This window comes from Carassius auratus, chromosome 12 (assembly GCF_003368295.1).
Source record: "Carassius auratus strain Wakin chromosome 12, ASM336829v1, whole genome shotgun sequence".
Taxonomy (NCBI): domain Eukaryota; kingdom Metazoa; phylum Chordata; class Actinopteri; order Cypriniformes; family Cyprinidae; genus Carassius; species Carassius auratus.
The window spans coordinates 17,191,624-17,204,187 of NC_039254.1; the positions used below are offsets into that span (position 1 = coordinate 17,191,624).

General features: G+C 39.2%; 1 protein-coding gene across 1 annotated transcript in view; it reads right to left on the reverse strand.

The window, feature by feature from the left end:
• The window catches only part of dnah9 (dynein, axonemal, heavy chain 9), a 95,127-nt gene that overhangs the window by 16,935 nt on the left and 65,628 nt on the right, over positions 1 to 12,564 (reverse strand). Inside the window, exons 51-62 of the mRNA XM_026277343.1 lie at positions 12,182 to 12,301; positions 10,043 to 10,231; positions 9,431 to 9,666; positions 9,208 to 9,330; positions 7,643 to 7,847; positions 5,812 to 5,976; positions 4,864 to 5,004; positions 3,793 to 3,963; positions 3,597 to 3,719; positions 1,504 to 1,697; positions 843 to 991; positions 406 to 533 (exon numbers count right to left, since the gene is read on the reverse strand). Of these exons, the coding sequence (XP_026133128.1) occupies positions 406 to 533; positions 843 to 991; positions 1,504 to 1,697; positions 3,597 to 3,719; positions 3,793 to 3,963; positions 4,864 to 5,004; positions 5,812 to 5,976; positions 7,643 to 7,847; positions 9,208 to 9,330; positions 9,431 to 9,666; positions 10,043 to 10,231; positions 12,182 to 12,301 (1,944 nt within the window). The remainder of the gene's footprint in view (positions 1 to 405; positions 534 to 842; positions 992 to 1,503; positions 1,698 to 3,596; positions 3,720 to 3,792; positions 3,964 to 4,863; positions 5,005 to 5,811; positions 5,977 to 7,642; positions 7,848 to 9,207; positions 9,331 to 9,430; positions 9,667 to 10,042; positions 10,232 to 12,181; positions 12,302 to 12,564) is intronic.

A 12,564-nucleotide genomic window follows, 5' to 3' on the forward strand; every position in this document is an offset into this window, starting at 1 on the left:
TTGTGCTCCAGGGTCACATATACGACTAAATGATTAGGCTCCACCGAGCCTATGTTTGGAATTTCATATAAATAACAGACAAAAAAAAAGAAAAATGGACATTATATGTATAGATATATTTCTAAAGGAAAGTAAATAAAAGTTATGTTACTCTAAATAAATATTAATAATATAAATAGTGCACATTTTTATTGGATAGTAGGGGGAATTTTATTTTTATTTTAGACATTTATTTTATTTCAAGTAATAAAAAAGGTTTTCTGGTTTAAGTTTTCTGATCCAGACAGCTAAACTGACTCCAGCCCTGTGGATCTGGTTATGATGATCTTCATGTGTTTTAGTAATGACCTGAGGAAGACATGTGTGATCTGAAGTGGTTTCACTGCAGTTTGTTGTGTGGTCTACCTGTAAAATGACCCAGTGCCCCTCTTTGGCAGCCAGATCCAGAGCCTGTTCTGCCACCACCTCCTGCCCCTGGCCCAGCGAAACGTTGTGGAAATTTCTGTTGTCGAACGTATATCCCAGTTTTCTTCCTGGAGGATGTTATTTAAGGACAAAACAGACAGTCAGATCTGTTGTCTGTGGTCAGTAATGTCGGCTGTGTGATCTGATTAGTTGTATTTAACCGGATCCCTCACACTCAGTCATTCATGGAGAAACACATTAAGTTTAGTTTAAGACACAAATAGACAGAATGTATTGGTCTGGATTGCAGGTATCTGCTGATCTTTCCAGGCTCATTTTGAAAATGCCAAAATAACACCTTAGCTTTAAAATCACAGGCGATTACTGCAGCATTTTGGTAAAATGATGTAAATGGTCGAGATCACATGCATCTGTACCGTGTTTCTCCACATCCTTCAGCGGGTCGACTCCAGGGGACAGGATGAAGAACATGGGTGTGGCGGGTCCAGACTCCTCATAAGACACGGCAAAGTCCAGCGAGCGGCTCATCACGTACTTGCTGCCCAGCTTCTCCTCCACGAAATCTCTGAAGGGTGTAAGAATCGTATTCAGCTTTTTCAAACTGAAGAACTCGTTATGATCATACTGTAATAACGACGCACTTCTAAATCATAATAAAGAGCACAAAGTCAGCACACAGGGCATCTGTGGAAACTGATTGTTTTAGACACTGGCCTGTGCTGTCTTATTATATTAACACTGCCTGTGTCTCCCTAAAGGTCAAGCATCATGGACTGTAGAAACACACAACTACTAAATCTATAAAGCAGGAATGAGCGAATATAATGTAGAAAAAATAAGGCTGTCAGAAGATTCTGAGACAGATTCAATTGAACAAATCTGATTGATGAACAAATGACTCTTATTGATTTGAATGAGTTGGCTTCATCAGCTTCAGAGTCTTTACTTAAGGTTTTCAGTTAATGAAGTAAATGTTTTGTATGAATGCAGCCAAGCAAACCACAGATTCACAGACTCTTGGGAAAACATGTCTGCAGACACTGAGGTATGATGCATGAGGATGGACTGAGATCTGACCTGACGGCGTAGGTCATTCTGTCGGGCCGTAGCGCTCTCATCATGCACAGCCTCTGCAGCGACGTCTTGTTCTTCCACTCCTGAGGGAACTTCTCTTTCTCCGGACACTCGGACTCTGAAAACTTCTTCCAGCGTTTAGCCGATCCTTCAATGTCACGGTCCAGGTTATGAAACTCCTCCATCGTGCTGAGAGCCTGGAACAACATCACCATAAAATAAGCACATTTTATATTTAATGAAAATAAAATACTGATTAACGATTCCCACAAAACCAGTGAAGGTAAAAAAAGATTCACTTAAGGACTTCCGATCATGTGAAATAGTCCTGCGGTGTCCACATACATCACGTCGTCTCAGAATTAATATAAAGCTGCGTAAAGCTGCAATAATTATCAAATAATTTGGAGTTTAGCATGTCACATTGCAGGACTGTGCGTTTCAAGATGTTTCATCAATAATACAAGTATGACTCATTTAGTATGCATTATTTTGCACGTTGCTGAGTGGACGCTGTGCAGTCTTATCAAACGTTATGATGACAGACATGTACAGAATAAAGAGCTCAGATACAACACTGTCAAAGCGCTAATCAAATCGAACTACAAAGTAAAGTGTCTTTCTGGCACAAACTGCTGAGTAAACATGAACGTGTTTCTTCAGACTCCCAGAAGCGCTTCGGCAGCAGAACAGAGGATTTCCTATGGCGCACTTATATTCATCTCCTCTCGGAAGAACAACGCTGTGACACATGCCTTTCTTTCATACAGACTCTCGGCTCGACCTGAAGGTGCCGAAAGCGGCAGGAGAATGATGATGACTCATAATCCCAGAAAGCCTTGCTTATGGGAAACACTATATCTTAACGGCAGATTTGAGCACATTATGGACTTTTAAATGAGATCAGATTTATATTCCCATCGCTGACGATGTGCTGGAGAACAGCAGGAAACCTCCTGAAGATTCACACTGAAGGGCAAGATTTCGAGACAGAAGAGAAGCGACAGGAACTGCCAGATGTACAGTAGTGCACTTAAACAAGTGATGGCTTTCTGTATAATTACTATTAATTCACACTAATAAGTAGTTGCTTATTAGCATGTCTATTATTAACATATTGGCTGTTTATTAGTGCTTATAAAGTACATATAATGCATGACATCCATAATCCTACCCAATACCTTAAACTTAACAACTACCTTATAAACTATTAATAAGCAGCAAATATTGAGGCAAAAGTCATAGCTAATGGTTAGTTAACAGTGAGAATTGGACTCTAAAATAAAGTGTGACCTTACTATTCAATCCTAATAGCATCTACAATGAAGATATGTACAAATTCAAATATTATAGGAACAGTTCACCCCCAAAACAACAACATACAGGGTCACACTTTTCACTTTTGCCTTAATAAACTCATAATTTGCTGCTTGTTAATAGTTAGTAATGTAGTTGTTAAATTAAGTATAGCATAGGATTAAGGGATCTAAAATATGGTCATGCACAATACAGCATGAATATGTGCTTTACTGTATAATGAGTTAATAAACAGAATATGCTAGAAATATGCAATGCATATAAGCAACTGGTTAATAGTGAGAATTGGTCCCTACACTAGAGTGTTACAATATATTAAAAACAACAACAGATATTATTATTATTAACAATAATAGCTGTTGTTGTTATTAGTAGTAATAGTATTAAAACTAATATTCTCTGTATATAGTTGAAGTATAAGAAATGAATAGTTAACACAAAAATGAAACATTTGAGAACACAAAGATTTCATGTCTGAGCTTCTGTTTTTCATACCACGAACGTGGATCGTGATTTATTCAGCAACATAAAAGCATCTTGACGTCAGCTTCAGCTAACAGCTTTCCTGACATTAAAGCAGATTTGGTGCATGTGTTTGAGAAACCAAATGAACCTATATTAAGATCTGATGAGGACAGAGAGTTTGTTCAGCGATATGATGATGCTTCTGCTCCCTGCGGCCACATTTTTATCCTTTCATACAAATGAATAACAGAGAGACGTGAGCAAAGCAAATCGACACAGACACTGACGGCCTTCATTAAATCTGAGTAGCTCACTTTGATTCCTCCCCAGGAGTGGTTGGACAGGAAGTCGACGGGTGACGTCAAGCCCGGCTGCACCGGGTAGCGCAGCAGGAAGTCCAGCTCGCGGGGACTGATCTCTTTATTCGTGAGCAGGACCTAAAGTGGAGATAAATGCATGTTTAAGAGAAGCCGGAGGAGCCGTGGCATATGCTGCGGAGCGGAGGCTCACCTGGAAGGCCAGCTGGGCGGTGTAAGTGAGTTTGTCACACTCGAAGAGCCCGCGGGTGGTGTACTGGAACACCAACGACGTGATGCTGTCGATCAGATTTAAGACCCGTTGTTTCAAGGTCTCGTCCGGATCGGCTTTTAGTACGGCATTTTGAAACACAACGTTGAAGGCCTGGACGTGAGGAGCACACAAACGCACGCATTACAGGAGAGAAAGAACTTGATTTAATACTCTTCTGCTTTTCTCTCATTCTCTGATGAGACACTTTTGTAACTAGGTCTGGGGAAGATCAAGATTTCTCTGCATAAATTTGTACACAACGGAAAAGGCAATTATTTTTTGATAGCTGTAAATTGTATCTTGTCAGCATTATGACTAGAAACATCAGAAAACCAGCATACAAATTAGCTATACATTCATAATCTATTCTCCAGTTATGTCTGCAAAGCTCTTCTTATGAATATTAAAATAAAGTGTTTCATAAAGAATTCTGTGCTGCAGTTAGAGGGAAAAAAATTAAAATAAAATAAAATAAAATAAGAAAATAAAATAAGAAAAAAGAAAATAAAATAAAATAAAGGTTATCCTTCTGGGGTTAAGTCTGATAATAATATACTGTAGGTATCTCAATACATGGGTCACATATATAAATACGTTGTGATTCTTATTGAACGATTCATTAAATGAACAGATGCTGGAAGCAGCGTGTCAGCTTTAGCTTGCAACCAGTTATGACGTGTTGCCTATTTATTATCTTTGTATTATTTCATGGTACACAGTCTAAATCTCATCACATTCAGTTCGGATCAAACGCTAGCGTAATATAAAACATAATAAAGTATAATTAATGTAGCCATAGTGATTCCTGTGTTATTAGCTAGTGAAGTAATACACTGAGCGTCTGCAGAACATTATATTAACTGCTGTAGTTCATCACGGCTAAATAGTTGTGTTAGCATGGGACAGACACAGCTTCATAAAAGCAGGAGAGAAACACAATAACTAAATCCTGGAGCACTGGGAAATAAACAACAGGCTTTTAAGAGCTGGTGCAGGTCAGGATGGAGCTACCTTGAGAGAGAACTGGTACATGGGATGGATTTTATTGAGGTCGTTCATGATGAAGTATAGGAGCGAACCGCGGGCCGCCGCCAGACGGTAGTGTTCCCGAGCATCATTGATCTCAGCCTCCGTCACCTTAGCCTCTTTCACCTGGAGCACAGCAAAACAAGATCAGGAACATTAATAATGTCTTAATATGTGTGTTAGTATGTATGTTAATATACTGACGAATTTAATCACTTTCATGACTAATAACTCAAATTAATATCAACAAATAGTTGGACAATGGATTCAAAAGCTATATATATATATATATATATATATATATAAATATAAAATAAAATAATTATTTTTAATTAAAAAAAAAAAAAAAAATATATATATATATATATATATATATATATATATATATAGACACATACAGCTATGTCATTATTTATAAAAAAAAATATATAATTGTTTTTATTTAATTGATTATATTTTATATATTTATTTTCATATTTATTTTATATGTTATAAATATCATTATTGATATTATTATTATTATTATTATATAATTTTTCGATAAATGGTTACTTTTATTTCCATTTTAATCAAATATATTTTATGGAAACTGTTGTGTTACTATCAAACTTAATATGTATATTTATACAGTGTCTAAATGTGCAAAAAACAAACAAACAAACAAACAAACTGAAATTATAACAGTAAAAGACTGAAAAAATGGTTAACTACAAGTTCTGATGCTATACAGTGAAAATGCTATACAGTGACTGCATATTATAATGGTAAAAAGTGAATTTAGTCTTTGTTTAATTGAAAGTTAATGAAATATATATTGATTTGCAGATCTGTAAAACTTTAAATATACTGTATTTTTATAGCAAAACTCATTGATTTACTGTAAATCACTCATGGGAAGATGTTACTGTAGCTGAAAACCCAAGAAACCCACACCTTGACTTCAATCTCGGCCGCCGTTCGTTTGGTTATCTCCAGGTTCTCCACCAACTCGGTGTCTCCCAGGAAGTTTCCGGACGCGGAGGAGAGTCGTGAGAGCAGGTTGTCCTCCAGAGTTTTCAAAGTGATTTTGAAGCCGTTCTGTTGCTTTGTGAGGTTCGACTACAAAGTAAAAGACAGAGAAAGACGTGTGTGGAAGGATGTGTGAAGATTCATGAAAACAAGAGCCAAGGGGCAAAGTCATGGACATGAGAGAGCATCTGAACAGCTGCCGAGATCAATGTATGCAGGAGGAATCAAGCTAGTCTTTGCGCGGATTAACGGACATCAAAAACCACATCCGCCAGCGTGTGATGGGATTGTCAATGCTGATGGATCCATTTCCCACGTTTGGATAGAGAAACAAACACACACACACACACACTCTCGCTGATGATCTCAAATCAGAGAGCCGTCACCACTGAACCGTCAAGACAATACTCATTCCTGAAGAGGTCAATCTGCAAAAAAAACTCAAGTATAATAACGTCGCTCCGTCAGTGACCACCAGAGCCTCTGCGAGACCTTTACAAATAACAGCGCTGGAGAAAAACAGCTGGGTTCAGAGACACGACCCCTCATCAGAGAGGACGAAAACAGGTATGTTCAACTATCCCGTCCTAATGAGTCACTCATTAATGATTACATTTCCACTGGCATCTTGTGCGTCCAATTAACCCGGACCTGCAAAACAAACAATTAACTAGCAGCCCCGGAAACTCGGTACGCTTACAATCTCAGCCGAGTAATTGTGCAACCCAAAGTGACGTTGGTCAGATGATTTCAGAGGAGTAGAGTGGTCCTGCTCATTAGACGAGACTGATGCAGCTCTCACCGATCACTGTGACATTTACTTCATCTAATGGCCTTGGCGGATGTGCAGATCTCACGCTGTAATAAGATAATATTAAAAAAAAAACCTGCACAAGTTTGCCCAGCGCAATTATGTTGGTACTGCGTGATGTAAAACAAGCAAGGGATTAAAAACAAACCCTCTGAAAAACACATCTAAATAGCAAAGTGCATCCCTGCGGTGCGGTTGCATAAGATCTAATTATAAATCCAGCAAACACTGACCGGAGTATAACCAAACTCTTCCTCTCCCTGCACGTTAAAGCAGGTGCTGGGGGATTGTCACGCTTTTCTTGCAACTTCAATATTAATTAAGTTGATAAGAGAGTTCAGTAGCGCTTCCCCATCTTTAGGATCTCAGCTATGAAACACTAATTAATCAAGCTTCATTAAGTAACATTTCAATTTTACAAATAAGCGCATTCACGTCCTGACAGCTATTCAAATACACTTTTTCAGTTTGTTGTGATTTGTTCTCAAATGAACGCTTCAGCATCTGACAGACATTTCAGGAAGAGGAAATGAAGTAAAACAAGACTTTTTTTTTTAAATGGGGAAGTTTAAGCATCCAGCTAATTACTTACAGTAATGCTATGCTAATGTACTAATATACATGTGCCTACATGTTGGTCATAAAAAAAAAAAACTGCTCCGGGAAAGTGTGCTAATTATATACATGAAAGTGCAAAGATTAAAACACCAATTACTCTTTAGTAAGCAAAGGTGAGTTGAGCTCGGGAGCCTCACGTACGCGTGCAGAACCACTATGATTGACCGTTCTTTTCGTCAGAGCATGATGACTAATTATCTTTGAGTTCAGCCAATCTAGACCTCAGAAACTGATTAATCCAATTAATCTACAAAACACCTGCCAAATACCATCTATCTAACCGTCCCACAGTTAAGCGTGGAGAGAGGGATGTTCCTCAGAGAGTACCTTCAGCTCCTCCAGGTCTGGTCTCTCCATGCTGACCACGGCTGCCAGCAGCTGGTCCTCCAGCCCGTCCCGTGTCACCGTGAAGTTGACCAGCGTACACTGAGCCTGGAGCTCCGGCTGGTAGTGAGGGTTTGCCAGCTTGGTGTGAAGGATCAGACGGAAACTGGGGTTGTACTCGCACTCCTTATCGCCGATCTTTATGTAGCTGTAGCGGATTAGAAACCAGAATCCTTTCATTATTTTATGACACTTTATCTTAACTTTAGAAAAAAAAAAAGTTTAGAAGTTGAGCCACTGATGTCACATGGACTGTTTTACCAATGTATTTACTACGGGTTTGGAACAACATAAGGGTGAGTAATTAATTACATGATTTTCATTTTGGGGTGAACTAACCCTTCAAATATCTAATTTACATGGTGTTTGAACTGAAATGTGTGTTGGAAGTGTGTGTACACATCCACCCTATAATAATAAAAATCCATCCAGTGCTTCATTAAATTCCCCAATAATACTGATCACTTTCTCAGATCAGGCTGTTTTGAGATTCTTGGCAGAGTGATGTAGTTCTGCACAGGCCCCTCCTACGATTGTTGATTGACACGGCCGTCTTACTGTACCTTAGACCAGCCCTGAATGAGCTGTACACAATACAACATTGATTCAGCGCTGGAGCAGATGTAGACAAGAACATCTCGAGGTGTTTTGTTGTTGGATGAATAATGGACATAGCAGTGGTCATTTACTCCCGACATCTGCGCCACTGAAGACGCAGTGGATTGATTATGTTTTTGATGGTAATGCACTCCCCGATCTACCTAAATGTGTTTAGGTTCATGCGAATCATTCGTGATCCAGTTTCACCTACAGATAAAGCAACCTGTCCTCCAACCAATATGCTTGTATAGGTCGTTTGTTCAAATCCCTGAAATACGACCCATCAGAACGTATACTACAATTGCGCCCCTATCGGCAAAAGGAAATTTTCATATGAATGTTTTGTACTCTTTTATTTGCCCTCCGGTTTGCATTTTTACGCCCGGTAGAGGGCGCTTAACTTTTAAACGTAAATATAGGTTGTAATAAATGCTTGCACAAACGACCTATATGGTCGTTTTTTGTTGGAGGACAGGCTCAGATAAAGTGAGTATACTTTTTTATGACAATCGCCTTTCCTTATAATATGCTAGTTAGCAAATTCCGCAGCTAAATGCGGCTAAAGTTTACAGTCTCATGAGAAGGGGGGAGAGAGGGGCGGGGTGAGCAGAGCTCGTTAGCATTTAAAGAGGAATGCACTGAAGGGTAAAAAGGGTGTTGTTTTACACTACCATAGAGAAATTTGAACCAAAGTATGTTTGACTTTTCATTAAGACCTTAAAGAATCATATCAATTTGTGGAAAATGGACATCCGATGAGCTCTTTAATGTACTGTGATTTATCAGCAAGGTTAATATAATTCACCTGTGGTGTTTTGCCTTAAAATATGTTTGAAGAGGCTTGGGTCACATTTTACCACCATATATAATGTCAAACATGACTAATAACTACATTATAATGCTCTCACCGTCCTTTCTTTATGGTTTCACGTCCGAGTAGCGGACCGAGCACTGGATCCACCGCCTCCTCCAAATTCTCAATGAGCACGACTTCACCAACAGATAACGCTCTCTCGATGGAGTCCAGATATCTGCATTAGCACACACACACACACACACACACGCATACGCATCAGTAACGAATCAGGATAAGCAGATATGGTGTGTATGCAGACGTAATGTGTGTTCTACCCTCTCTGTCCAATCCTGATGATTCGCAGCTCTTCTCCATATTTGTTTTTGATCCATTTGATTCCCTGCAGCTGTGGATCCACCATGAGCGGCCATCGTTCGCAGCTGGTGAGGATGGTGGCGTTTTCAGTCGACATCCGGTCCGCCGGCAGACCCTCGTTCTGCCAGGTTGCGATGTCAGCGTCATCCGTCAGCATGGTCAGTGGATCCAGACCCGGAGTCACCGGGATCGGCACCTGCAGGAACAGCACTCATCGACTGAACCCTCACAAATCACAAACGACACAGATTAACAGAGGAATCAACTACGCTGTTGAAAATAAAAACAACAAAAACAACAGCATATGTTTAGATATTGAAGCATGTCAGCTGGTTATAAACTGGTCCTGAGCAGGGGCTAGCTGCTTACGACCAGGACATGACCAGCTTAAACCAGCTCATAACCAGCTGCCATGCTTCAAAACATACTAACAAGAATATGCAGGGTTTTTCAACAGGGAATGCTTTAGATTTCAGGTGAAAGCAACACTAGCCTTAATCAAACACATGATCTTTTACTCTGTCAACCTTAAACATCTTAAAATCTCTTTTAGCATTGCTGGTGGGACAGACCTTGAGCTGGCTCAGGTACGGCCTCCAGCTGTTGTCCATCAGCTCCAGGCGGTAACGTTTGGTGAAATAGCCCAGATAGGAGACGAAGGCAGTGATGAGAAGCACGTCTCCACAGAGAGTGCTCTCCTGATGCCTGAAGCTCTTCACCGCCTCTGCCCAGCGCACGTTCTCCGATGCCAGACCTCCAACCTGAATTCACACAACATCATTCAAAACACTCACAAAAACAAGTTCTAAGTACAGAAATAAATATATATATTATATTAAAGTAAACGACGTGTTCACAAAAGCAAGAGCTGTTTCTCTTTTTGTTGGAAACTCAGAATCACAGAAAAGTCCATAGAGAAATAGATTTTTAACAAAAACTGATAAAACTTTAAAAACGGATATGTTGTGGGCTTTGAGGTCATTAATCAATTGTTTATGCTTTTGTTGAATCCATCAGTTCACATTAATTCAACTTCTTTCTCATGAAACCCCTTGTTTCAGCACTGATTAGTTCTCACCACAGTTTTAAAAAATGCTAAAAAAAAAAAAGTGGGAAGAGGGGAGACAGACAACGCACACAGCTTCGCGTTTCATTTTGCTCCCATCACAAATACTGTAAAAGCACGGCCATTTGCACTCTGCATCATTTATATGAACGCGCTGTTGCACCTCTGAGAAATTTAAAGGCTTATTCTGTGGTGTTTATATAAGCCTTTTGACGGGTTGTGTCACAGAGCTGTAAAAACGGTTATGCTCACCAAGTAAATGAATCACGTTTGTGCTGAACTCTTATTACAAAGCAAAAACAAACACTCATCTTCAATCCATGAACGTTTCTCTGTTCATCTCAGAGTCTGAAACATCTGTCATAGCAAATCAACACATGCTGTTGTGAATAATTAAGCAAAACATCTTCTTATAGGATAAGAATACAGTCTCATGAATAATTTAATAGACACTGATGCCTCATCAATGCACTATAGTCCATTGCTACGTCACAAATTGTGACGTCAACACAATGTAGATTTTAAACCTGGAAGATGAAAAGTGCAAAAAAAGCTTAAAATTAACCAGTTTTCTCCAACAGTTAAAATTATTGGATGCTAACATTGTCTTCTATGCTGTGCAACACAAACACCTTTGCTAAAATCTGGTCTGGGGTTTCATGACCCTATAACAAAAAAATCTAGGTTAATAGAGGAATTCAGTGTGAAAAACTACATTCCATTGTGAAATTTTGTAAAGGTTTACATTGTGAAAATTCCACCAATCAGAAAGTAGCAGCAAGCAAAATGAGATCTTTAGCTCCACCCACTTCCATAAAGCACCATGAATGACAAATTGAATTGGTTCCCTTCGCTCTCAAAATATTTATTAATATTTAGCAAAAACTTCAAATGTATAGTACAATTTTTTATGTGATATCATTTGCATATTATGTAAAGTTATGGGATTGTAGCTCACATTTGTCTGTTTGTCTGATTTTCAAATACTTTTCCTGCTTCAAATCAAAGTCTGTACTGTTGTGATCCTCCTCATAGCTAAGTGGATTGATTCACATCTTACAAGCTTTAACCAAGACTTGCGAATGCAAAACAAACGTGAAAAATACTTCTGGCACCAGAGCCACTGTCAAAGTAGACAGCACTAATGCAGCTTATAATGAAGTGCAACCATCTGGATTTCAGGCCAGATCTTTGAAAGTGCAGTATGTCATTATTTAGATTTTGCTTAAGCAGCAACAACCTTTTCTGAAAAGCAGCATTATTTGCGTGATTGTGCCTGCAGCCCACAGTGTGAAATGACGTACTTGACCTTTAATCCCTGGTCAACACCAAACCCCCTCACACATGTTCAGGTCACTGCTGTTCAACACAGTTATTCTCAGATCAAACAATGGCTTTAATGAGTAACTCCAGTGAAGCTGACGGCTGCTGCACGTGTTTGTTTGTGTGATTTCCTGCTGACTTAGTGTTGCTGCATGCTTCAACGGACAGCGTAAATGACTTATTCTGGGGGTTTGCTGCATTTTAATTATTATTCAGAATTTTCTTCTGTTTCGCTGGCTCATCTATTTTTTTCTTAATTAAGACAGGAAGCAACAGCTCTGGGTGTAACGTGGTGTTGACGCATGCAGCGCTGGAGACTCACCAGGCGGTTGGCGAGAGCGATGGTGCGTGCCGTGGTCTCAGCCTCCTGTTGGCACCGCAGCTTGTCTGCTGTGGCTTTCTCAAACTTCGCCGTCAGCTTCGCCAAGTTCTCATTAAGTTGCTGTCAGGAGAAGAACACAGGCAGAGGATGTTAGAAGACAAAACAGGGATAATGAAGTTTTAGTCTCAAGCCACTTGGAAGAAAAATCATTCATATCTGCAAACACTCAGGTGATATGAACAAACAAAAACAAAAAAAAACACTTTCCACCTTTTGTCTTCAGTATTTCATTTTAAATAGAACCGTGGTGTGACAAATGAATTAATATAACAAAAGATCAAACAAACACTGTTAATATGAGGCCATTTAAGCTAAAAGTTTAA